We start from the raw sequence: 25,276 nt of genomic DNA, 5'->3' as shown, positions 1-25,276 counted from the left end.
GGAGCATTACGTAGCACTTGCTCTTATGGGCTGAGATAAGCGTGCAGAGCATTTCCAGTCGCGTATTGACGCTTGTACATTGCATGCCTGCATAAAGACATCGAAGAATGCATGGGTGCTGCGCTCTTGAGTGCAGCAATCGTCGGGAATCAATAATGTGCAAAGCATTTGTGCCTTCCTATGAGTTGTTTGTGACTCTTTTAAGCGGCCCAGGCCAAATTTGGAGGTCACCATCGCTTTTTGCGCAGTCGAATTAGGTTGGACATCGATTTTGGTCCAAATCGGCCAAAGTCATATTTCAGCGGTGGATGGGCCAATTATGGGAGTGGTCCAGGCCAAATTTGGAGGTCGCCATCGTGTTCGCGGTAGTGAAATTAGGTTGCACATCGATTTTGGTCTAAATCGGCCGAGTTCAAATTTCAGGGGTGGGTGGGCCAAATATGTGATTGGTCTGGGCCAAATTTGGAGGCGGCCATAGTGTTAGCCGCAGTCGAATTAGTTTGGACATCAGTTTCGGTGCAAATCGGCCAAGGTCAAATTTCTAGCCTTACATACCTTCAATGACCGAGTGACTGAATGAAAACTTTCCACCAATATAGGAGGCTCCCCTACTCCCGTACTCGGGTACGCAGGTCCGAGCAGGGGGCCGGGACTCCGCAACTAAAAGCGCGCGAGAATACATTGATTCTTCGCGGCCTCAGCCGCCAGGCGGATGGCTTCTTTTTGGTCTTCAGGATTTGCGCTTTAAGGGGGGACACCCAAGCTTCTACGTCTGGGATGTTGGCCATAGCCCCAGGTGAATAGGGGCATTCCCATATGATGTGGTCTAGTGTGCCTCTCTGTATCCTGTCACACAGCCGCGGACAATTTTCGTTCCATGAGCCTAGAAAGGCTTCCGCCTTAATAATTACAGCCTTTTTTCGTCTAATTAGCAAGTGAACAGCGGTATGCTCCATTCATTGCTGTAAAAGCACGCACAATTCGCAAGACCTAATTTATTCTGTATAAAATGTACAGCGCGCGGCCGTCGCTTCAGCGGCGCTGGACCAAATATGGCGGCGAGTCGGCGGCTCCGGCGATGGTTACGGTACTTTTCTCGTTCCAGTGACTTTAGCTGCACCTGCACCACGCAACTGGTTCTGCACCGCGCAGGCACCAGCGGCACTTTTTCAGGATTGGTGCCGTGAACCAGCACTGAATCGAATGCAGCTAATATGTTCTAATAACTTGCACACTGTGCTATTAGTGATTAGGTCTGAAGCACGTCTTCCACCGTGGTCTGAAGTTTGAGGGGTCAGATATATTTCCTGATTTGTGTATCGGTTTTATTTTGGCGGTTTTCCAATCCCTAGGGAGGGTGTGGAATGATTCCTTAAAGGTAGGTTAGGAATTTAGCTACGCACTCGGCATAAGAATGTAGGAGTATGTTAGGGATGCTATCAGGCCCTGGTGCTTTCTTAGTGTCCAGGTAGGTAGGTAGGAAAAACTTTATTGAAAATGCCGGCAACCGACGGTTTGACGCGTCGTGACGTTGGCCAAGCGTCGACCCGGGGTTATGCCCTCCTCTGCACTACCCCCGTTCGGCCCGTTTGTGGTGGGTCGTGAGGCTTGTGCTTTTCGAGCGCACCCCGGGCCTGCTGGACGGCCCATAGTTGAATGTCCTTGTCTGCAGACTGCACTGCACTTTGAAGTTCGGGCGGGTATATCCTGGAGGTAGCCTCGGTCGGGAACCTGGCACAGTCCCACATGATGTGCCATTGGTCCGCCGGACCAGCTGCACAAACATTGCACACATCGCTTGGATAGAGTTCTGGGTGAAGTACGTGTAGCACTGCCGGGGCGAGGAGTGACCCGGTCTGTATCTGTCTTAGGATGACGGCCTCCTCCCGACTGAGTGCCGGGTGGGGAGGCGGCATTGTCCGTCTTAGTGTCCAGATTTAATAAAAGGTTTAACATTCCCGATTCAGTTACAGTTAGCGGAATTCAATTGTCACTGTGAGCCTGCGCTAGAGTTGATTAGTGGTAGCTCTCCGTTATCTGTTGTGAAGATGGAGCAGTAGTTATTCAGAGCAGTTGCTGAATTTGTTATCCTGCGGCGATGCTTGTCTTTCATCTCGTTTTTTAGGGTTTAGATAACGCCAGAGTTTTAAGGGAGCATTTTTTTAGAAATTTAGGAAGTGCTTTTGTAAAGTAATATGACCCTCTTAATTTTTGGTTTCAAATCATCAATAATAATAATAATAATAATTGGTTTTTGGGGGAAACGAAATGGCGCAGTATCTGTCTCATATATCGTTGGACACCTGAACCGCGCCGTAAGGGAAGGGATAAAGGAGGGAGTGAAAGAAGAAAGAAAGAGGGACGTGCCGTAGTGGAGGGCTCCGGAATATTTTCGACCGCCTGGGGATCTTTAACGTGCACTGACATCGCACAGCACACGGGCGCCTTAGCGTTTTTCCTCCATAAAAACGCAGCCGCCGCGGTCGGGTTCGAACCCAGGAACTCCGGATCAGTAGTCGAGCGCCCTAACCACTGAGCCACCGCGGCGGGGAAATCATCAATGGCGGAAATAAGTTTTTGAACTGTTCGTTGCAAATTAAATTGGTTTTGGGGGAATGGAAACGGCACAGTATCTCTCTCACATATCGGCGAACACCTGAACCACGTCGTAAGGGACAGGGTAGAGGAGGGACTAAGAGAAGAAAGGGAGAGAAACGTGCCGTACTGGAGGGCTCCGGAATAATTTAGGCCACCTGGGGATCTTTAACTCGCATTGACATCGCACAGCACACGGGCGCCTTAGCGTTTCGCCTCCATCGAAACGCGGCCGCCGCGGTCGGGTTTGAACCTGCTTACTCCGGATCAGTAGGCGAGCGCCCAAACCACTGAGCCACCGCGGCGGGTGTGTTTGTTGCAACGGATGGTCTTTCTGAGCCGTCGAACTTTTTTTTGCGTGAATTACGGTCGAGTTATCGAGGGGTTTTGATTTATGTGTTTTCCTGGTTTTCAAGGGCACGTAGTTATAGTGACGCAATATGACACAACTTTGCGTGTGTGTGTGTGTGTGTGTGTGTGTGTGTGTGTGTGTGTGTGTGTGTGTGTGTGTGTGTGTGTGTGTGCGCGTGCGTGCGTGCGTGCGTGCGTGCGTGCGTGCGTGCGCGCATCGTCTGCGAGCTGATCAGCTCTGCTGTAATCTTTATGCGTTACTTTTGATCGTGAAGAGGTTAGAGAACCGTTATATGCGGCAGCACAAAACGACTAGTTTGTGGTCTGACAGGCCGGCTGACACTTCTGATTTTGTCTCATGGATAGGAAAATGATAATACTAAGAAAAACTAGGTATAAAATGTTTGAGCTAGGTCCTTGTACACGAGTCGCTTCGTTTATTATCTGGCTTAGTTCGAAAGAAAACGATATAAAAAACATCTGCGCAAGGTGAATGGTGATGTAGGTGCCAGTTAATATCAGGTAGATTGAAGTGGCCTGTAATATCGGTTTATTTCCCTACACATGCTGCTTCATATATGCGTGCAACGATGATTGTATTGTAATCAGATCTAAAGAAGGACAACGATAAACGCATCCCACAGTGATAGCAGTATCGGCAAGTATAAGTTTAGAAAAAACTGCTTCATCTCCTTCAAACTTAGGCAAGGTAATAAACGGTTTTTCTTTTTTTATCAACAAAGCAACGCCTAGTTCCGCCACGTGTTGGCCGATCTTTGCGAATAATGACATAGATTGGGGGAGTTATTTTAAAGTCTGATGTCATTGGTTAGCCTGGTTTCTGTTATGGCTATAAATTCTGGTTCGAAAGTTAATACTAATATTGATTCGAGGGGTCCATGATTGTTAATTATACTTCGAGCGTTAACATCAGCGAAGGTTATTTTGGACACTGAGGACGGCGCGGACGCATGGTGCGTGTACCGGTGTCCTGCTTTTTTGGTTCATATGTAGTTGGCATTATTGGAGAGACAGCATTTTTTTCTTCATCCCAAAAATAAAGACGACTGTTGATCTTTAGTTTGCCATATACTAAGGCCAGTTTATCGCTGGAGGAGTCCTTCCGTGGTTTCCCATAGCTTCCGCTAAATGTCTCGAACACACGGTAAGTCACTCCCCTTCAGTTTGCCAGCTTCGCAAAATTTTTTTTCTCTCGGAAATCTAAGACCTTTAAGATGACTGGTCTTGTTTTGTTTACCTCTGGTTTGCCTAGTCGATGAATGCGTTCAATTGCGAGATCACCCAACTTTAAAGTATCCTTAACGATATTTTCGTTTACGGCGCGTTCCAGGGATTCAGAATTTACTTCATCTTCTGGCATACCATACACAGTGAGGTTCAATCTGTGGATCGATTTTCTATAGGTCGTCTGTCCTTAGTTCCTGGGATGATACAAGTTTTTGTAGGTTAGCGGCTTGTTTAGTGAAGACGGATTTTCTTCAAGGCATGTTAGTCGTTCTAGTTTTGCATCGACCGACGTCAGTCGTTCGCCTTTTATTGTCTTTATGTCGGCAGCGATTTGACTTTGCTGTTCTGAAAGCTCCGACAACCCGGGCCCGGAATTTGTATCGACATCTCCAGCAAGCAATAGCAACTTTGCAAGGTACATTATGTCATACAGAAAATCCAGAACTACCGCAGAGCACGGCAGCACAAGACCGCGCTCACTAGAGCGAAAACATTTTCCAAAACGCCTTCTTACCTGCACGTAGAAAACAAACGGATGTGTGTAAGCCCTGCTGCCTGCTGCCCTTTAGAACGCGGCGGCGCGACGGAAGTTTTTGTCCTCCGAAAGGGGTGTGACACCGCGCTTAATGGCTTGAAGAATTCACGTGATTCCGCTGGAAGTAGACGATGATGGGTTCCCATCCGCAAGCTGCAGGATAGGAAGCGACAAAAAGCTGGCGTTTTGTAGCGCATGCGTGTGGTGAATCACAAAAGGCCGATTTGACTCTTGTTGTCCCGCTGGTATCAGCGGCAGGCTGGCGACGATCTGCACGCAGAAGACAAACGGGCGAGCCATTTGCGTGTAAGCCCTGCTGCCGTGCCCTTTTGCTGCAAGGCTAGGCCTGACAGGTTTATGCAGCAAAATATTATGCTATACATATATTAGAATTTTGTATACACATCCCAAGGAGTAACAAAGAATATTGTTTTGAAAGGGACCCTGAAATGATATAGATGGGCATATTCTAGTGCAACAGGCCTGTAGAGGTGGTCTTTGCGAGTATTCAGGTCAAATTTGAAAGCTCTGCGTGGACCCAGTAATTTATAAATAATTTTTAAAAATTGATGCTCGCAGTAACTTGCAACCGATTGGGCGATACTTCGCCGACCGCGCATCCCCTACCCCCATAATATACCACACTCCATAACTTTAGTGGGCAGACTGGGTGCCCAGAATACAACACGCAACAAAAATTAGGTGTCTATAGTCTTTAAAAACCAACAAAGTTCCGAAAGAGAAAAAATAGTTCTTGAGAAAAGGAAATAGCCCAGTAATTGTTTCGCATCTCGGCGGACACCCAAACCGCGCCTTAATCGAAGGGAGAAAGGTGGGAGTGAAAGAAGAAAAAGAAAGAGGTGCCGCAGTGAAGGGCTCACACGGGCGCCTTTTGCGTTTCGCCTCCATCGAAACGCGGCCGGGTTTCAACCCGGGAAAGAAGCTATAGTGGGTCTTCATGCTAATACCCGCTTTCGTAAACGAAGTGAGGTTTGATGAAAAAAAGCACATCTATCACGCTTTTTTCTTGAGACGCCTATCGCAGAACCAGATGCGACCAAACGAAGTTGAACCCGACAGACAGGCAGGTTGCGCGCGTCTGTGATCATTAAAAAACCCTGCTTGTCAAGGATATATAGTTTATCTATATGCTATGTTTTTCTGTGTGTATTTGTTTATTTTTTATTTATTTCAAGATACCCCTAAAGGCCCTCCTCACGAGGGTATTATACAGGGGGGGGAAATAAAAATTCGAACCTGAAGATACAAGAAGGAACATTAACATGAGGAAGAGAACGAAAACAAAACAAGAAAAGCGCAATAACTGGCAGTCAGCAAGTATCAAAATGTGGCGGAACAAAACGCAAAATGAACGTAAAAAAAACGTAATAAACAGAACGAAAAAGAAAACACACATTACGACGAGCAGAACAGAACTAGAGGAAAACACATCGCTTTGATTTTTTAAAAGTTCATGAAATTATGTCGTATTCGTTTCAGTTGCGATTGTGGAAGGCAGCCGGTTCCAATCAATAATGGTTTTGGGTATGATTGATTTGACAAAACTTGAAGTGTGACATGTGATGTGTTTTATCTTGAAAGGATGGTCACGGCGTGGAAAGTAAACACTACTGAGGGTGAGTGAAAGAAATCGTCGTGAAGCAACGGATGATGGTAAATTTTGTGGAAAAGAATTAAGCGGGCCAGTTGGCGACGATGGGAAAGGTCAAGTCCAGCACGAGCTTTTAACGCCGTGACGCTAGTGAAACGTGAGTAGTCAGAACAAATGAAACGAGCAGCACGATTTTGCAGGGATTCGATGTTATCTTTGATGTAATCTTGATCTGGGTCCGATATGGCTAAAGCGTACTCAATTTTAGGTCGAATTAATGTAATATAAGCTAGTTTACGCACGTACGTCGGAACATGTCGGAGGTTACGTTTTAAAAGGCCAAGAAACGGTTAGTAGCTGCAAGAATCAAGTTAATATGATAGTTACAGGTTAATTCTGATTGAAGGTAAACTCCTAGATACCTGTGAGTGGAAGTTGTCTCAACTGCTATGTGATTAAGAGAGTATGTGGTTGGGATGCGATAAGAATTTTTAGTAAAGGAGACGAGCTTTGTCTTAGAGGGATTTAGGGTCATAAGCCAGAACTGGCACCAAGTGTTTAAAGAATCGAGGTCAGTTTGTAAAGATTGTCGGTCAGAGTCATTTGTAACGGTACGGTACGCAACACAGTCGTCAGCAAACAGCCTAATTTGTTTAGAAATGCAATTTGGTAAGTCATTAATAAATATAAGAAAGAGCAGGGGACCAAGCTCACTCCCCTGGGGTACACCAGATGTGACATGGGCCATTGTAGACTTAGAACCATTAACAGAAGTGAACTGAACGCGAGATTAAACGAAGTCTTTAATCCATATGCTAGTACCTGAGGGTGAATATTAAGATGCGATAGCTTGAGGAGTAGTCTATGGCGGGGAACCCGATCAAATGGATTCAACAAAGCCAAAAAGAAAGCATCGACTTGAATTCCGTCATCCAAAGAAGTAAATAAGTCGTCAGTAAATCCGGCGAGCTGATTGTCGCAAGAAAATCTCTTGTGGAAACCGTGCTAATATTTAAATATGATGTTATGATCTTCTAGATAATGAATGATGTGAGTGTGTATGGCATGTTCAAGGAGCTGGGAGAAAGAGCAAGTCAATGAAATGGGTCTATAGTTTAGACGATCAGCGCGGAGGTGTTTCGCGTCAAAACTTCGTGCATTCGAGCCCTGTGACCATGAAATGCATGCTACGTGAGTGATCGTTCTTTTCCTAATAGTTAGCATGGTTGAGGCATTCAACAGACACAAGGTCCAAAGCGAGGAAAAGCTCACCGACAACATTCCATTTGCAGGTCGATCCACAGCTCGCTTTTGTGACGCCAAGCGGGCCGGATGTGTGCTGCCCGTCTATAGAGGCATATATGACCCGTTCCCCTCGTTATGCGGTCCGCTCGCGGCAGTGTTCGCACCGCCGGACTGTGCACCTCCCTCAGTGTTCAATGAAATATTTATTGGATTACACACTTGGAAGAAGAGGTGAGATATCAGTGCCCTTTCTCTAAACACATGCTTGCAGCTAGCATAGCGTAAAGAAGAAATCAACATCGTCACATGATAAGCAGCCAAACAAGCGGGCTGTCGTTCATTGTGCAACTCGCGTACTAGCTCTATAGTAGGACACAGCTTAAAAAGCACTTGGAAACACTGGGCCATGGTCCGCGGCGTCCTGTATTACTCCGATAGGTAATCGCATCAGAAAATGAAATGAGCTTTTTAAGGTTTGACTACTGTCTACATTAAAGAGGCTCTAATTAAGTTTCAGTAAGCACTATAGGACGCCGTTTCACGGATATCCTCCAGCATGAATTTTCTTTTGATGCGCTTTGTAGAAGCTGAGTTATCTGTAGTCAAAATTTGAATTTCAGAGTCTTCGCGCCTTTCCCTCTCCTCTCGTCACTTCACTTTTTGCGCACTGAAAGGTGAATCTAACCAATAGCCATCTCTTAAAATTGGTTTCTGAGGAAATTAAATGGCGCAGTAACCGTCTAACGTATCTCGGTGGACACTCGAACCGCGCCGCAAGGGAAGGGATAAAAGAGGGAGAGAAAGACGAAAGGAAGAAAGAGGTGCCGTATAGCGGAGGACTCCGGAATAATGCCGACCTCCTGGGGATCTTTAACGTGCACGAACATTGCACAGCACAACGGCGCATTTTGCATTTCGCCTCCATCGAAACGCTGCCGCTGCGGTCGGGTTCGAACCCGGGTACTCAGAATCTCTGAAGTGGTATACGCAGGTGCGGTGCGACGGAGGAACTCGCTGCTCACGCTGATCGCTGCTCACGTGGAACTCGATGACGAGGTAGCCGAGTATGCCGAGCGCGAGCCAGACCATGAGCACCGCCACTTTGACGTACACGCGCAGCTGGCTCTGTATGGCGAACATGACGATGAAGCCCATGGACTCCCACAGGCGGTAATTGGCGAAGGCCGCCTCGCGCGCCTCGGAGAAGATGATTCCGTAGAAGGCTGCGCCGGAGAATGAGCGAGTTAGTTCCTCTCGCATCCTATTCCGCCCCAGCAACCACCACTCGGTGACGTCACTCGGGTATGAGGGAGTGCTGTCCTTCTGTTAAGAAGTTGGGATGGGCGAATTATCGAAATGTTCGAATTTTCCTACGTGGACAACATGACGGTCACAGTGTCACCATAATGATTTCGTATTTCGTACTCTCTAGTGGAGGTCAGTGTTGCGCCTTTTGACATCCATCACTCCTTCAGTTATAGCGCCGTTCCGCAACGCTGCCGCTAGCGCTTCCCTGTTTCGCAAGATTATTTGTTTATAGGAGTACTGGCACATGTAGCGAATATTCGCAAAATATTCGACTGGTATTAGATTCCGTTTTCAGCACCACTGTTTTCATTCGATTCGTCAGAAAAGCTGCACTATTTGTATTTGATTTTGATAGAGTACTGCCCGCACACCGCTGTTAATAGGCGTAGTATACCGTATTGCCTCTCTTATCTACAATTTTTCACGTAGGCTGCCAGTTTCAGACGAAGAAGGCGGACAGGAAGAGAACAAAGAATAAGAGGAATTGTAAATTGTGCGGTTTAACGTCCCGAAGCAGCACATGGCTACGAGAGACGCTGTATAGTAGAGGGCTACGACGGATTAAGTTAGGCCACGTGGGGTTCTCTAACGAGCGCTGGCATCGCACAGCACTCGGCCGTTTTTGAATTTCGCCTCCATCTAAATGCGACCGCCACGGTCGGAATCGAAACCGCGACCTGGGTTGAGCAGCCGAACGCCAAAGCTACTGATCCACCGCTGCGGATAAAAGAATAAGAGAGATAACTGCAAAGACGGCCAAGGCATACCATGCAGTTAGAGCCAAGTATGTTTGACCTCGTTAAAACCACATGACTCTGATTTCTTCCTTTCAGTTAAAAGCATTAGATGGCTGATCAACACGCAAATCCGGCGTCGCCCAAAAAGTGGCATTACAAAAACTCGCGAAATGTTAACCAGTAATTGTCAGTGCTAGTGCTTACAACTGCACCAACTACAAAGGTATAGAGCAGAATTAGAATAGAAGTGAAATAAGATGCACTTGAATGTCGTGAGACGACTCCAGCCACGACCGAGGCCGTTGCCGGGCAGACGTTACACAGCATCGCTCCCGATATACACATGTGCCTCTAGAATTGCGCACCAGCTGGGCCAGTGATGTGGGTTCGGGTCAAAGACTTTGCCTCCCCAAATTGTCGCACAAGTACGTGAGATATACAAAAACGCTAGTCGTAACGCGAGTCAGCCGTCAAACGGGAGTCGAACTTTCGACCAACAAATGCAAGGGTGTCTGTCTATGGGAGTGGGGCGGCCCCATATCGCCTAGTTTGTTTTTTCGGGTGCAAAGCGATGCGGTCGCAATGTAACACGTAATCAGCGAGTATACACTTAATCGCTAATTAATTTTTATGTTTCGTAAGCTTGTGTTTGGCGATGGTTATCTTCATCATAACTAGATACGTGCTGCGATATAATTATGCAGCCGGTCAAAGTAAAAGCGGAAGATTTACCGATCGTTTTCAATTTTAATTGAAAAGAAAAAAGCTCCAGCGCGCTCCAACAAGAGAAAAAATTTCATTTTGGCCTTTCGTGCTGTACACACGAGCATGCGTACACTTGGATGCGGCAGTGCTCAACATATCCGAGATAGAGCGGTGTAGTGGGAGAGCAATTTTGCAGCGCCATGCAGAAGAGGCCGTAAACATCAGCGCGATAAGACCCGAAACTGGACATACACGTGATGCCGAGTAGCTTCCTCGTTGTTCCGCAAATTCCTCTGTGTGTTCTCACGCTGGACACGTGTCACAACTCGTCTTTAGCTGCGGGGTTGTACGTCCTTTGCCTCAAGCCGCGTACGCAAAGACAGAGGGGTCCATGAAACGGCTATGGAGTGGGAGAAAAAAGAATCCTCGAGATCAGCGAGCGTTCGGGGACATCGGGGCATGCAGGGCAGGAATTGATATGGTGGTGGGAATAACGGGTAAGGGTGAGGAGTGTATCGATGTGGATGCTGTGAAAAACGCGCAGCTGGCGAGTGTGTGAGGGTTTTGACAAGAACACGGATACTCTAATGTGTCTGATGTTTTTAATGTTTGTTTTTCTGATGAGATTATCTGATGTTGTCACTGTGAAGATTTATTTCGTGTTTGTAATGGATAGTAGGGTCCCTCTATGTGGCGGTCCCGGGTGTATCTTCGGACCAGCTGACCTGGGCGCTTTATTGCTGCGTCGCAGTGGAAGTTTTTTTTTTTTGTCTTCTCTCTATCTCGCCTGTCCACGCGGCAACGCTAAAATTCGCAGGCCGTGTTCCGCATGGGGATAGACAGCAACTTTGGAGTCGTAAAGCTTCGTACAGTTCGGCAGCGCCCGCTGCAATCGAATTTTGTCAACGTATTTTATTGTGCTGAGAGGCTCATCACTGTGGGGTGGTGGTAGTGTAAATGTACAGGCGGGATTAGCCTTACAGTGGCCCGTCAGCAATTGCTCTCCCCGAGTCGCTGACTTGAATGATTGCTCCGCTACCACTGTTCCATAAGACCAGGGCCCTCTTAAAACTTCCAGAGTGATCGTGGCACTGATCGCCGCTCAGTGTGGCAGCCCTTGGGGCACACGATGCGAGAGACGCCGTCGAAGGAAACGTTCAGCCTCCTCAGATTTTCCAGCGAAATGACGCTTTTCTTGTGTCTGATTCAATACTCATTATTTGTATTTCATTCTCATCAACAGCGGTGTTCATTTTGTAATGTGCTTTTATAATTGCATGTTGTTGCAAATATGCAACATAGCTATTTTGTGTCAATAAAAACTGAACAAAACCACTGAATCAATTTTCCATGTGCACATGGTGATTCTATCGGCGGCCTACGTCTCCTGAAATAAATTTATGATGAAACAAGAAATCGTCCAGTAAAGGGTTCCTGCGAAAGCATTATATGGCTCAGTTTTCTACGCAAAACTTGACATCAAAACTTGCCCGCCAAATGTGTCCACACAATGATGTGTAAAATCAAAAACGGTAACATCATCACGATTTAATGATGGAAAGCGACGCGCGGCGCAAAACCGCGTCCGTATGCGGCGATGCTCGATAGACTGCAGAAGAGATATCGTAGGAGCGCATGAAATCCCCGCCATATCAACACTGGTGGACTCCAATGTGGTGACAGTATTCCCGTCTACATGCACCAAAATTTTGATCAACCGTTCGTCGTACAGCATTCTGGGCGGTGTCATAGCACTTGTCTTTGCATACAGCTTGCATGTTTTAGTCAAGTTGGAGGCTAGCTAGCGACAGGGGTTCGTACTAATGACATACGCACCTTCAATTGCATGCTTTAAGGCGCGGCAAGGTGTCCACCGAGATGTCGAGATCTGAGAGCTACTGCGTCCTTTCCTCAAAACACATGCTTTTGCATTCCTCCTCAGATTTTTTTCTTATGCAAAACTATATAACCCGCCGCGGTGGCTCAGTGGTTAGGGCGCTCGACTACTGATTCGGAGTTCCCGGGTTCGAACCCGACCGCCGCGGCTGCGTTTTTATGGAGGAGAAACGCTAAGGCACCCGTGTGCTGTGCAATGTCAGTGCACGTTAAAGATCCCCAGGTGGTCGAAATTATTCCGGAGCCCTCCACTACGGCGCATCTCCCTTCCTTTCTTCTTTCATTCCCTCCTTTATCCCTTCCCTTACAGTGCGGTTTTAGGTGTACAACATTATATGAGACACAAACTGCGCCATTTCCTTTCCCCCAAAACCAATAATATATATATATATATATATATATATATATATATATATATATATATATATATATATATATATATATATATATATATATACATACACTCTCAAGGTTCGCTTACACGCAGTAAACATAAATACCCACGAAAGCAGCAGACTGGACAGCCGTCGCCGTAGCTCAGTTGGCAAGAGCACCGGACGCGATATTCGGAGGTCGTGGGTTCGGATCCCACCGGCGGCATGGTTGTTTTTTCTGCTGCTTTATAAGTTTTTTTCTTTAATCCAATTGATTGGCACTACAAAAAAAAGATTAAAAACTTTCCCCTTTGCCCCTTGGTTTCGGTGACTGTTGGCTTCCTTAATATGTTTGTCAAACGAGCCCCTCATTTCCCTTACCTTGTCTGATATATATATATATATATATATATATATATATATATATATATATATATATATATATATATATATATATATATATATATATATATATATATATATATATATATATATATAACGCAAACCATTTGGAACATGGGTTACAGCGCCCTACTTTTATTTAGTGTTGTGTCTGATTCAATACTCATTATTTGTATTTCATTCTCATCAACAGCGGTGTTCATTTTGTAATGTGGTTTTTTTATTGCATGTTGTTGGAAATATGCAACATACCTATTTTGGGTCAATGAAATCTGAACAAAATAATAATAATAATAAATGGTTTTTGGAGGAAAGGAAATGGCGCAGTATCTGTCTCATATATCGTTGGACACCTGAACCGCGCCATAAAGGAAGGGATAAGGGAGAGAGTGAAATAGGAAAGGAAGAAGGAGGTGCCGTAGTGGAGGGCTCCGGAATAATTTCGACCGCGTGGGGATCTTTAACGTGCACTGACATCGCACAGCACACGGGCGCCTTAGCGTTTTTCCTCCATAAAAACGCAGCCGCCGCGGTCGGGTTCGAACCCGGCAACTCCGGATCAGTAGTCGAGCGCCCTAACCACTGAGCCACCGCGGCGGGTAGAACAAAACCACTGAATCAATTTTCTATGTTTCGGCGGCCTACGTCTCCTGAAATAATTTTATGATGAAACAAGAAATCGTGCAGTAAAGGGTTCCTGCGAAAGCATTATATGGCTCAGTTGTGTACGCAAAACTTTTCATCAAAACTTGCCCGCCAAATGTGTCCGCACAATGATGTGTAAAATCAAAAACGGTAACATCATCACTATTTAATGATGGAAAGCACATGCGCTTGTTCCATCAGCCTTGCTTTGCATACGCACGCCAGCCACTCGGATGGTTGTCATACCTTAACGAATGCCACCCTCGCAAGTGCTTCCCCTAGCCATATGAGGAGCTCGTTGTGTTCTTTGGCAAGGTGAATTCAATAACAGCCATCTAACTTCTGTATTAAATTATTTTTTGTGTGAAACGAATAAGGGAAACCCCCACCGGATTTTTTTCTGGTCGTGTCCCGTAATGTACAGTCGCTAGTAAAGAAGATTAGCACTAATGACGTGCCAAAGGAGCGGCAGACTGTAACTCTCGGCGCTGCAGTAACAAACACGCTGATAACAAAAATTCCAGGTGTGTCCGCCCCGCCAGCCGCACGATGCGATTTTCGCAGTTCCGGTTACGTCACTGTGCTAATCTTTTCTACTCTCGACTGTACTGTATATGTAGTGTAGCGTAATGTAAAGTAGCCTTCGGTTCGCTTTGGCGGCTCTACGTATATACTACACCAGCGAAACTTCATTCCGTTAAGTATTACAGAAATTCCTTCAACGGCGGTTTTAAAACGATGAACATTGTCGCTATGCGCTCGACGGGATGACTATTATAGCTGCGCAAAATGTCCGTAACTACGGTTTCAAGACAGTCGTCTACAAAAGGACTGAAGGAGGTGTAGCCGCTAAGACGAAATGAATAACAAGGCTAATTTGCCCTCTTTCTATGAAGTTCACAGGCGGAGTTATGAAAACGTTTGCTGTCAGCTTTTCAAAAAAAGAAAGGCACGAAAGATGTCTGTCTTCACTTCCGGTCTCTCTCCGTGCCGTAAGCTGACCGATAGAAACGGGCGCGTTGCGAAGAAGGGAAAGGTGGGCACCAGGCGCTGCTATGAAGGCAAGAGATACGAGACGCGGCGCGGACCCCTCGCGATTGTTGCCCGGCGCGTTGTTGCCAACGAGGACCGAAAGTGCGCTTCCCGCGCTCGTCTTCGTTACCTATCACGTGCGCCTTGGCCCACGTTATCAAGTGGCGGAGCCGTCACTGGGTGCGTAATAAGCGGTTCCCTTGAAACATTTCCTGGCACGACTCCCCTCCCTCACTCAACGCGAGGCAATACAGCATTCCTCGAAGTGGACTTTTAAGAGCGTTAGCTCTTACTCATCGCGTTTCGAGATTTGTGGCGTCTGCTACCACCCTGAGATCACAGCGTCATCTGTGGCAGCATCTACAAAACAGCACATCTCGCATTGAGACTTGTAGCGCCACCTACAATAGAATTGTAGAAACAACCACCTGCCGAGTGTCAATGATGACGTAATGGTGCAATGTGATGGATAGAGATTAAGTTCAGTTCAGAAAAACTTTATTTCCGGCAGATGGTGCTCTCCCTACGCCCTCTCAGGCTCGGCCGAAGCCTAAGCCCGATTAGAGGAGGCTGTCGGCTGAGGACGGTGTAGCTGATGCTTCACGGCCTCAGCCGCCACGCGGGTGGCTTTGCGCTGCGCGTCGGGGTCCTCGCTCCGCAGCAGCGCCTCCCAGGCTTCAAAACAATTTATTTCTTCCTTAGCCCCTGGTGAGCTAAGACATTCCCAAGTAATGTGGTTTAGTGTACCCCTTTCACCACAGTCGATACATTTTTCGTCACCAGGGTTCTTACCAATTTTGACTGGCGATATGTATACCCCTGCTTGGATCCTCCTCCAGTATACGCCTCTTTGTGAGTAAGGGATACGTCTGGAGGAGGGTATATTCTTCTTCCTAATTTGTAACCATCCGTAATTTCCTTGTACCTGATTGGGGCATCCTTAAGATTTGTGCAGACCGGTTGCTCCGCTGCTGCCCGGATGTAGTTTACTCCGGCTAGCAGGTGAGCGGCCTCGTTACCAGCTATTTCTTCATGTGTGAACTATGTGAGTATGACGTCAGGGGACGAAATGGCGGCATAGTTTCGGTTTCTGGAATCCAAGATGGGGCCATTAAAATTGGTTGTGCCCTTCCATTCCTTCCCTTGGATTGCTGAGCATCGTGGCAATCCATGATGTTTCAAAGGGAACGCTTTTATGTTCCATCCATCCACCGGTAATGGGGCGTCTCCCTCGGGAGCTCCTCTCAGATGCGCTCGTTTCGCTGATACGTTCAGTACCACATTGTGTTTGCAGGAGGACATTGATGTACCTCCCTTTCCTAATCATCATCATCACCAGCCTGGCTACACCAAAGGCCTCTCCCATGTCTCTCCAATTAACCATATCCTTCGCCAGCCGCATCCACCTTATGCCTGCAAACTTCTTAATCCAATCCGCCAACCTAACCGTCTGCCGCCCCTTGCTACGCTTACTTTCTCTTGGAATACACTCCGTTACCCTTAAGGACCAGCGGTTATCGTCCCTTCACATTACATGCCCTGCCCAAGCCCATTTCTTCTTGATTTCAACTACGATGTCATTAACCTGCTTTTGTTTTGTCACCCACTTTGCCCACTTCCGGTCTCTTAACGTTACACCTATCATTTTTTTTCCATGGCTCGCTGCGTTGTCCTTAATTTAAGCTGAACCCTTTTCGCTGGCCTCCACGGTTCTGCCCCGTAGGTGAGTACCGGTAAGATACAGCTGTTGTACACTTTTGTTTTGAGGAATATTGGTAAACAGTCATTCATGATCTGAGAGAACCTGCCATATGCGTTCCATCCTATCCTTATCCTTCCAGTTATTAACCTCTCAGGATCCGGATCAGCTGTCACTACCTGCCCTAAGTATTCCTTTACAACTTCCAGGCTCTCGCTGCCAATTGGTAACTGATGTTCCATTGCTAGACTGTTGAACATTACTTTTGTTTACTGCATGTTAATTTTTAGACTCAGCGTTCTGCTCTGCCTTTCTAACTCACTGATCATGATTTGTAGTTCACCTTCTGAGTGACTCAGCAAGGCAATGTCATCAGCGAATCGCAGATTATTTAGGTATTCTTCATTAACTCTTATTCTCTACTGCTCCCAATTCAGGCTTCGGAATACCTCCTGTAAACAGGTGGTGAATAGCATTGGCGAGATCGTGTCTCCTTGCCTGACGGCCTTCCTTATTAGAATTTTATTGCTGACTTTATGGAGGACTATGGTCGCTGTGCAGTTAACTGCACAGCGACCATAAACCTCCATAAAGTCAGCAATAAAATATATAGCAATTGCTATATATGTCTTCCAGTATTTCGATATAAGGCTCTTCTACACCCTGATTATGCAATGCCTGTATGACGGCTGGGGTTTCCACTGAGTCGAATGCTTTCTCGTAATCTATGAAGGCTATATATAGGGGTTGGTTATATTCTGCGCATTTCTCTATCATCTATCACCTGATTGACAGTGTGAATATGATCTATGGTGGAATATCCTTTACGAAAGCCTGCCTGATCAATTGGTTGCTTAAATTCTCAAGTTGCCTTGACTCTATTAGTGATTACCTTAGTAAATACCTTGTAGGCAACGTATAGTAAGGTGATCTTTCAAGTCCTCGCTTTATTGTCATTCATATCAATTCTAGTAAACCAAACAGCTAACGATCGTTACTTCAACGTCCTCCAGATGGTGGCGGCCTTTTATGTCATGTCGACAAGCAGGCATTTATGTAATAACTTTGTGGTGTAGGGGAGATATCATTACAGCCAAACCTTCCCCTAGCCACTGTAGTGAAAGTAGAGAGGTCCACCGATATTCGGCGTACACGGGAAGGTCGGTGGCCACTGGTGACGTAGCACTTTTTGTAGCGATAGCTACGCTACGCTAGCACTTCGGGCCTTCAGCGTGGCACCCCTTGAGCTTCGTGGCCGCCCTTGAGCTCCGTGGCGGCGCCGTGGCATGTCACGTGGCTGGTCACGTGGCTGGTCACTTGGTGCGGAGCAGCTGCCGGCGGCGCGGTGCGCCGGGTGAAACCGAGATGAGGGGGGGGAGCGGAGAGGGGGGAGAGAGTGAATCGACATCCAGATGGAGAAGGAACGCCTAGCGAAACGAAGCAAAGAAAGACTGAGTGCAATTCGACTGAGCAAGTTCCACTCTGCCAGATCTAGCTATCGCGTCACTCCAGGTTTAACCAGAGCTAAACCACAGCCATTTTTTTTTGTTTCCGCTCTCACAAAGATTGCTTCGAAACACTTATAAACCTAGACTGGGCGGCACTCGGGAGCCCGATCAGATTTTTACTTGTAAACCTACTCCAAAGACTTGCCTTCATCGACCGGGTCACGAGTGCTCTTGTTTACTGCCCCATTTGTAGTAATCATGCTGTTTATGCAAGCTAGAATACGTTGTCAAATAACAAGTACCGCAAGCCAACTTTACTACACACTCTAATTGAATTAGGTGGAAGCAGCTTATGAACATCGATGGAGACAGTGCTCGTTCATAAATCTTCTGTGGTAATGTGAGACAAAAATTCGTTTTCCTCCGATATTGTTTAATATCTACATCACTAATTTCGCACAGGCAGTTGAGCCCTGGTCCCTGTGCAAGTAATCTGGTTGCTGATGATGGCATTATTTTTAACACATCCAAGCCCAGTTATAATGAGCGCACTTATAGCGAATCCTCACTTATTACGAATGAGGGCAGTGCTACCATCAAAATACGCATTAGGGCAACGTAAATTCGTCTCACATAGAGCGAACAACTGTGGCCGCACCACTCGGTTAGAGCGAACGAGAAGGCGCCGAAAACTCACTCCTGCTGTTGGAAAACTCGCACTTACAGGAAGCGCGGAGACCGAAGAGCGTCGCTTAGCCCCCGTGACACCGCCCCGGAAAGAAGATGGCGACCGAAGAAAAAAAATCAATAAAAAATTGGCGGTGGTTTAGCTCTGGTTAAACCTGGAGTGACGCAATAGCTACAGCTGGCCGAGTGGAACTTGCTCAGTTTAAGTGCAAAGTCAGTCTTGCGCCGCTCCTCTTCGCTGCGCGTTCCTTCTTTATCTTCATCCCTCTTGACACACGACGCATGCGCACAGCTGTGGCAGCTCGGTTTCGCCGGCGCGCCGCGCCGCCGGCAGCAGCAGCTGCTCCGCACCACGTGGCTGGTCACGTGACCAACCACGTGACGAGCCACGGCGCCGCGCCGCCGGCAGCTGCTCCACACCACGTGACCAAGCAAGTGGCAGGGTGGCGGCGCCGCCACTCTGGAGGCTCGAAATGTTACCATAATGTAGCTATCGCTACAAAAGGCGGTATTTAAACTAGATGACCACCGGCCAAGCGCGCTCCGATGGCCTAGAGGGTGAATCGTTACGTGCGTGCGTGCCGGCTGGGCAAAGCAGCCTAAGGTTTCGGAAGCAGAAGCGCGGTGGGCTGTGTCGAAAGCGAAGCTGACGCGCACAATCGTGGGTGTACTGACGGCAGCGATTTGAGAGGTTTGAATGTCTCTCTGGCCATGCTGATATACGTGATGTAAGTGACGTACGTCGCCTGCCCACTCGGCTTTCCACCCTTTGTGCTGCTACCAACGGTGGGCACGATACTTGAAAAAAGTATCTTCCATACCGATACCCTAAAAAAAGAATGTATTTCTGATACCGATACGGGATACCGAACCAAAATGGATTTCCAGTACAGATACTTGATACTGCATCGTCGATACTTCGATACACCACTGAAATCGCTAACATTATTAAGCTGGTAATATGATTTGCCAAGTCAAGAAATTTCTCCGTAGTTTCTGGATTTTTTTTTGTATATTTGATATAAGCGCACTGGATTTGAAAGGGTATGCACGAATCCGGCCACACGGATTTCTTTCAGCTTCTGTCTCTTTATGCTCCACTATCGGTGCAGCTGATTTCGTGAAAACTAGTGTTGGAAAGAAGCTATGCTGACGGTGAAATTATCGCTTTCATAAGCAACCCAGAAAAAGCTTTTTTTCTAAAAGCAAATGTTCGTCATGTGAACTTGTCTCTGAGCACTTCACTACATGAATAGATTTGAACTGTTTCTAATGGTCTAGTTACTGCAGTATTTACCGGTTGCTTCAGCCTTTGCCTTGTGCTAAAAAGTGAAAACTCCGAGCGCTTAGGAAAGCAGAGCAGTTACTCTAATAGCGCAATGTATAACAGACGTTTTAGATTGACCATTCTTCGTTAAAAACCGAAAAGAAAATAACACAGAATAAAGTGAATAACAATTTTGACTAGGCCAAACTTATTTTGCTAATCTCTGTTATTTAGATGTTTTCTCACATAACGGTATTAAGTAGCAGCGTTTCCTCAAACCCATGGTTCAAAAGAACCCCACGTTGCCGCCGTGCTTTAAGCGAAGCAACTGAATAAAGCCTTTCTACAGGAGCCACGCGCTGTGTAGTATTTGATGAATGCGTCTTTTATCAACGTATAAGAGTGAAGCATGGCAAAGTCGATTCGAGGATCGTCGAGGTATAGTTAAACAAAGTTAGAGCCGATTTTGCTAACTTGACCAAATGCGATACTAGCTGATTTTATAGAAAATATGAACTGCCAAACTTAAGTTGCAACAGTGAAGAAGATTGCTGACATGGGAAGGTTCGAAAATATTCGTTACGTTACTTAGAACTGTAAGAAATGCACGGAGGGCTCTTTTCTGAAGTGAAGAAAATTAATGGGAACCGATTTTTTGCAGGCTCCCTACAAGAGATTGCAGTATACAAGGTGGGAATGAACAAGGGCAAAATATAATTGTTCTTTCACGAGGTGTGGGAAAAGATGCCGTATACGGTAGATCACGCAAGTAAATGGGCCATTGTCATCCTAATGCTGTTCACGCACATTATATGTTTATTATGTGATTGTTCAATTTTAAAATTAATAATCTCTAATTGGATCTGATGGTCAAATGGTTAATTTTATGGATATAAAAGCAGTAACTTCGTTTTGTTTACATTTAAAGTTGGATGACAGAGAGCCAAATCATTAAGTGGTTAAGCCAGGCATTTGATAGCTGTACTTGATTATTAGATCCGGAGAAAAGACATTCATAACGTCGGTGTATAGCACAATATTAGATTTATGGGAATGTTCAAAATGTCAACAATGTATACAGTAAATGAAAGAGGTGCCAAAAATCAACCCCAAAGGAACACCCTCCCTCTTTGCCCAAAATTTTTTCGAACTGTACCGCTGTTTCGAACTGACGAAAACAACCACCGGCGCCGGAAGCCATTCTGGATTTTGTCACCTACAGTGTCTTTTTCACACTAGAAAAGACATTTTGGACCAACATTGCTAACTCGGGTTGGATTTCGTGCCAACGCCCATGCACCTGGACTCATGTAAGGCAACGGGCCCCATCCTAGCACAAACTTTCAGTGGCCTATCGATGGCTCGCTGTTGCGACTAAATTTCGGTGCAATTACTCGCAATACATGACCGGTGACAGATGCTGCTTCGCAGTACACTGGAACATTGCATATGTACAAAAATGTAAAGATTCTTAAACGACAAACATTCATTAAAATATTTGTCCTCTACTTGCTAATTTCATGGCCTTTACGTTTTTCATATCAGCGGAATGCACTGCTTTTCTGGTTCCGGACCGATATAGTTCTAGACTTCGTGTGATATTTTCTTTACTTAATTAATATGCAAAAACATGGAAGCATTGGTATCAGTTATGTCTCCCACGAGTGAACGATAAGGGGGAGTTGGTATGACATGATTACAAGACAAAACTGAGCAGGGTACAAGGCGAAGAAGATAAGCTAACAGGACGAGCTCGTCCTGTTTGCTTCTCTCCTGTGTCTTGTCCCCTGCTCAGTTTTATGTTTTGTAATCATGTCTGCCACGATTTTTAAGACATACGAATACATTCTTTTATTTAGGCAAATACATATTTCGCTTGTGTAGACAGTGCGTAGCGTTATCTAATACACAATGGTATTGTCAATGGCAATGACAATACAGTTATTATTGTTACGTTTGATCCTTCCACAAATCTTATGAGGAGGCAGCGCTGCAACATGAGCCCCCCCCTCGAACAAAATTTCTGGTACGCCACTGGCAATTCAGCTTCTATTTCTTCGGTTTTAGTTTTTAAGCTCTGACAGTTCAAATAAAGCAACATTGGGCTGCACGAACTGCAAGCACCAGTTTTTAACATGTCAATAAATGACTCTGAGGTAAAGTATGCCACTGCTAGGCAAGGCGTAATGCGTAGCCGCGCACTTCATGGACTTAAATGACCTTCCTCCTCACAAGCTGTTCGGAGGGCGCGTGCTCCTGGTTACTTCTGAGCAAAAACCTTTCCCTCCTTCGACCAGACGAAGTTGTAGCTCATTTCCTGAGCCTTCGTTTTATAGCAAGCCACAGTAACTTCTCGTTGAGAGCGATCAGATTATCGAAAAATTGAAAGTCCATGTCGGACTTTGAAATCCAGTCTGTCTTTGCGGATCGTTTGGCAAAACAGATCAGATCGTTTGGCAAAACTACTGGTACCTTGCCCGGTTCGCAAGGAAGGCGATGCAACCCTTCAACGTCACTTGCTACAATATGCAAATCAAGGTTCATCGCAAGGTTGATTACCTTGTAGAGCAGATTTTCTCCATCTGTCACAGGTAGTCCATGAATTTCCATATTTTTCCGCTGGCTGTACTCACTTAGGTCATTCAGTTCCCGGCGAAAATTTCAAATTTCTTGCCTGTTTTGGTTTGTGTCGACATCATCTACTCTCGAGCGTAAAAGCTCGATTTCTCTGTCGTGCCTATTGGATGCTTCTAGAAGTTTATCGTAGGTGTCAGAGATGTGTTGAACAGACATTTCAATGTTAGCCAGTTTCTTTCACTTTCAGCATGCTAACGTATGCTTACCCGTGCATTACTAGCAAAATTACCAAGTACAGATATAGGTATGAAATAAATAGTAGCACGAATAAGCAAATAAAAAAGCATATACATATCTAAATGTCACACTGACATCCTGGCTTAAATGAGCGAAATAGAAAATTAATACAATCTCCTCCTCGTGCAAAATCCTTATATTCCTTGAGCACCAGAGGGACAGCTGTCCTATTTCCTTAAGACTTAAGCATTAAGGCTATCGTCTGACCCAGCTTCAAATATGCCGGCATTGCATATGGGACCCGCGCACAATTCACGCAGAATAACTTGGAACAGTTCAGCGACTAGTTCGGTTCATTTTAAACGCCATACAATTAGGCGCCTAAAACCTCCTCCTGCCATGTTGCAACTCGCAGATACGGAACAACGCGGAGCAAGAAAAAAGCCCGCATTTAGTTACATATTTGTGCCAACTTATCATGAAACCCCACCTATAGTAATACTGCCCGAGCCTGGCGTCGTAAACGTAGCTGCAATACTACACCTTGTTTGGCTTACTAGTCCATATAAGTTCGTGTTTTTTTCAAGCATAGAAGAAGCACATTCCACCATATTCCGTTGATTTCTGAACGAAATATTCTGCCCAATCATTCGCCCTTTTTTCACGCTTTGATATATTAGCTAGATTTTTTTTCACGTAAGCCGCCCTGTGTTTGTGCATTTTATTTCAATGCATGGTAATACTGGTGTATTGATATACTGTTTGACGCACTGATGGCGAATACGTGTGCTTCGTTTTACTGCACAGATGTATTGATACGGTTTTCGCGTCCTGCTTGGAAATACCCATAATTTGCAGTATTTAATAAATAAATGGATGCACCGACATCACAGCGGGCGCCATGTTGGTGGACCAGGATCACGGTGAAAGATTGCACGCTATCTAATCAGCAAATCGCCGCTTGTTCATTTCCGCACTGCAGACCCCATGTCCGGGCTCTCCCGTTATGGTGCCAGTGACGTCACGCGCCAGCCATCTACACATCAAGCGCATAGCTTGCGCGCTTACAGCACGTCGTGCTCGTCTGAATGCTGATGCGTGTCGCCATCCCCATGGTAGCTGTATGCAGTAGCGGAACGGTGCGCGCGCTCCCGCTGGTGTGGCGAGCAGCCTATTACCGCGCCCGTGGTCAGCTTCATCGCACGGACCAACGTGGGCGCTCACTTTTGATCTGCGTCTGCCAGGAGGCGTCGGCCGCGCCCCACAGAAGGGCGATGACAAAAAAGTTGTACGCCTCGGAGGGGCGCGGGTGCCACGTGAGCATGAGAATCATGACGCCGGCGTTGAGCAGCGCGGCCAAGAGCACGATGGGTACACGGCCGACGCGCTTGACGAGAAAGCCGAACGTCATGGAGCAGCAGGCGTCTGTGAGTCCGTACGAGATCATGACGAAGCCGACGAACTGGACACCCCAAGCACAGCTGATGTACGCCTGCGTGAAGTCCCCCGAGAAGAAGGCCTGCTGCATGCCGCTGTAGATGGTGAGCGGGATGATGAGCTGCTGGTAGCCATGCCGCATGTGGTTCATCGTCTCGACTAGCAGCTGCATGGGCGGATTTGGGTCGGGCACTTCCTTGCGCACGGGGTCCAGGAAAGCGACCAGCAACACGATGGATGAGAGCACGCAACACGTATAGACGCCGCTCAGTGTGTACCTCTGTACGCGGTTCACGGCACCCAGGTTGGTCTGGTTCAGCACGGCCAGGTCCTGGGTCGGGTGGAACGAGGCGCCGCACAGCTCGATGTCGGCGGCCACCGCGGTCACGTTGGGCGGCCTCAGCACGACGAAGGCGATCAGGTTGCCCCAGATCTGCGTCGTCTGGAAGAGCATGAAGAAGATGCCGAAGAAGCCGGCCACGAAGGGTGCCGAGTCAAGCGCCCCCGCTAGGTCAGCGTACTCCTGCGCCAGGTACGCGAGGTAGGCGCACTTGGAGGTCCACAGAGGCGCGCCGCCCGTGCCCAACACGAGGGAAGCCGGCAGCATGGTGTACCAGCTGGGCTCCATATTGGCAACGAAGTAGAGCATGTACATGGTCACAGAGGTGACCATGCTGTACTTGAGGCCCAGCCGCCGGATCATGTAGCTGGGTACAAACATACAGGACACCACGAGCGCAAAGTTGATGGAGGCCAGCGAGGCGGTTCCCAGGCCCGCCTCCGGGTTATGGCTGCTCTGCAGGTTCTGCATCGACTGGTAGGCCGTGAACAGCAGCAGGAAACTCAGGCTCACCACAAGCAGATTGCGTACTACCTGCTTCTTGGCCTCCGACGGGGACGGCCACATGTCCTCCTCGGCAGCACGCACGTTGGAGCGCGACGCGCGGGTTCTGGACGAGTGCCGATGATCCCGCCGATGCTCCCGCCTATGGGCTCGCTCCTGCGCCCTCTCCTGCTCGAGTTGTTGCTCCTGCTGCTGCTCTTCTGTTGCTCATCCTGCTGCTCCAGCTGCGACTGCTCCATGGCACTCGCGTCAGCCAAACCTGAAAACCACAAGGCCCCACTCAACCGAAATGCACGACCACCAGGTACCCTATCTACGCCATGGCGCCTAAACACTTCACTGCCGCGGGTCCCTGTTTTGCGCCTTCTTGGACAGTGCCGCAGGATCGTGCAGTG

At 47.0% G+C, this 25,276-nt stretch overlaps 1 protein-coding gene across 1 annotated transcript; it reads right to left on the bottom strand.

The window, feature by feature from the left end:
• Nucleotides 1-1,990: 1,990 nt before the first annotated feature.
• On the bottom strand, nucleotides 1,991-24,944 carry LOC144114185 (protein unc-93 homolog A-like). The gene is made up of 3 exons (XM_077647766.1): nucleotides 23,825-24,944; nucleotides 8,625-8,809; nucleotides 1,991-2,113 (listed from the first exon to the last, which is right to left on the bottom strand). The coding sequence occupies exons 1-3, from the start codon at nucleotides 24,942-24,944 to the stop codon at nucleotides 1,991-1,993; spliced, it is 1,428 nt and encodes a 475-aa protein (XP_077503892.1).
• Nucleotides 24,945-25,276: the final 332 nt, after the last annotated feature.

The sequence above is a fragment of the Amblyomma americanum genome, chromosome 1, assembly GCF_052857255.1.
Source record: "Amblyomma americanum isolate KBUSLIRL-KWMA chromosome 1, ASM5285725v1, whole genome shotgun sequence".
NCBI lineage: Eukaryota > Metazoa > Arthropoda > Arachnida > Ixodida > Ixodidae > Amblyomma > Amblyomma americanum.
Note: the sequence above shows the minus strand (reverse complement) of the source record. Positions and strands in the feature narration are given on the sequence as shown.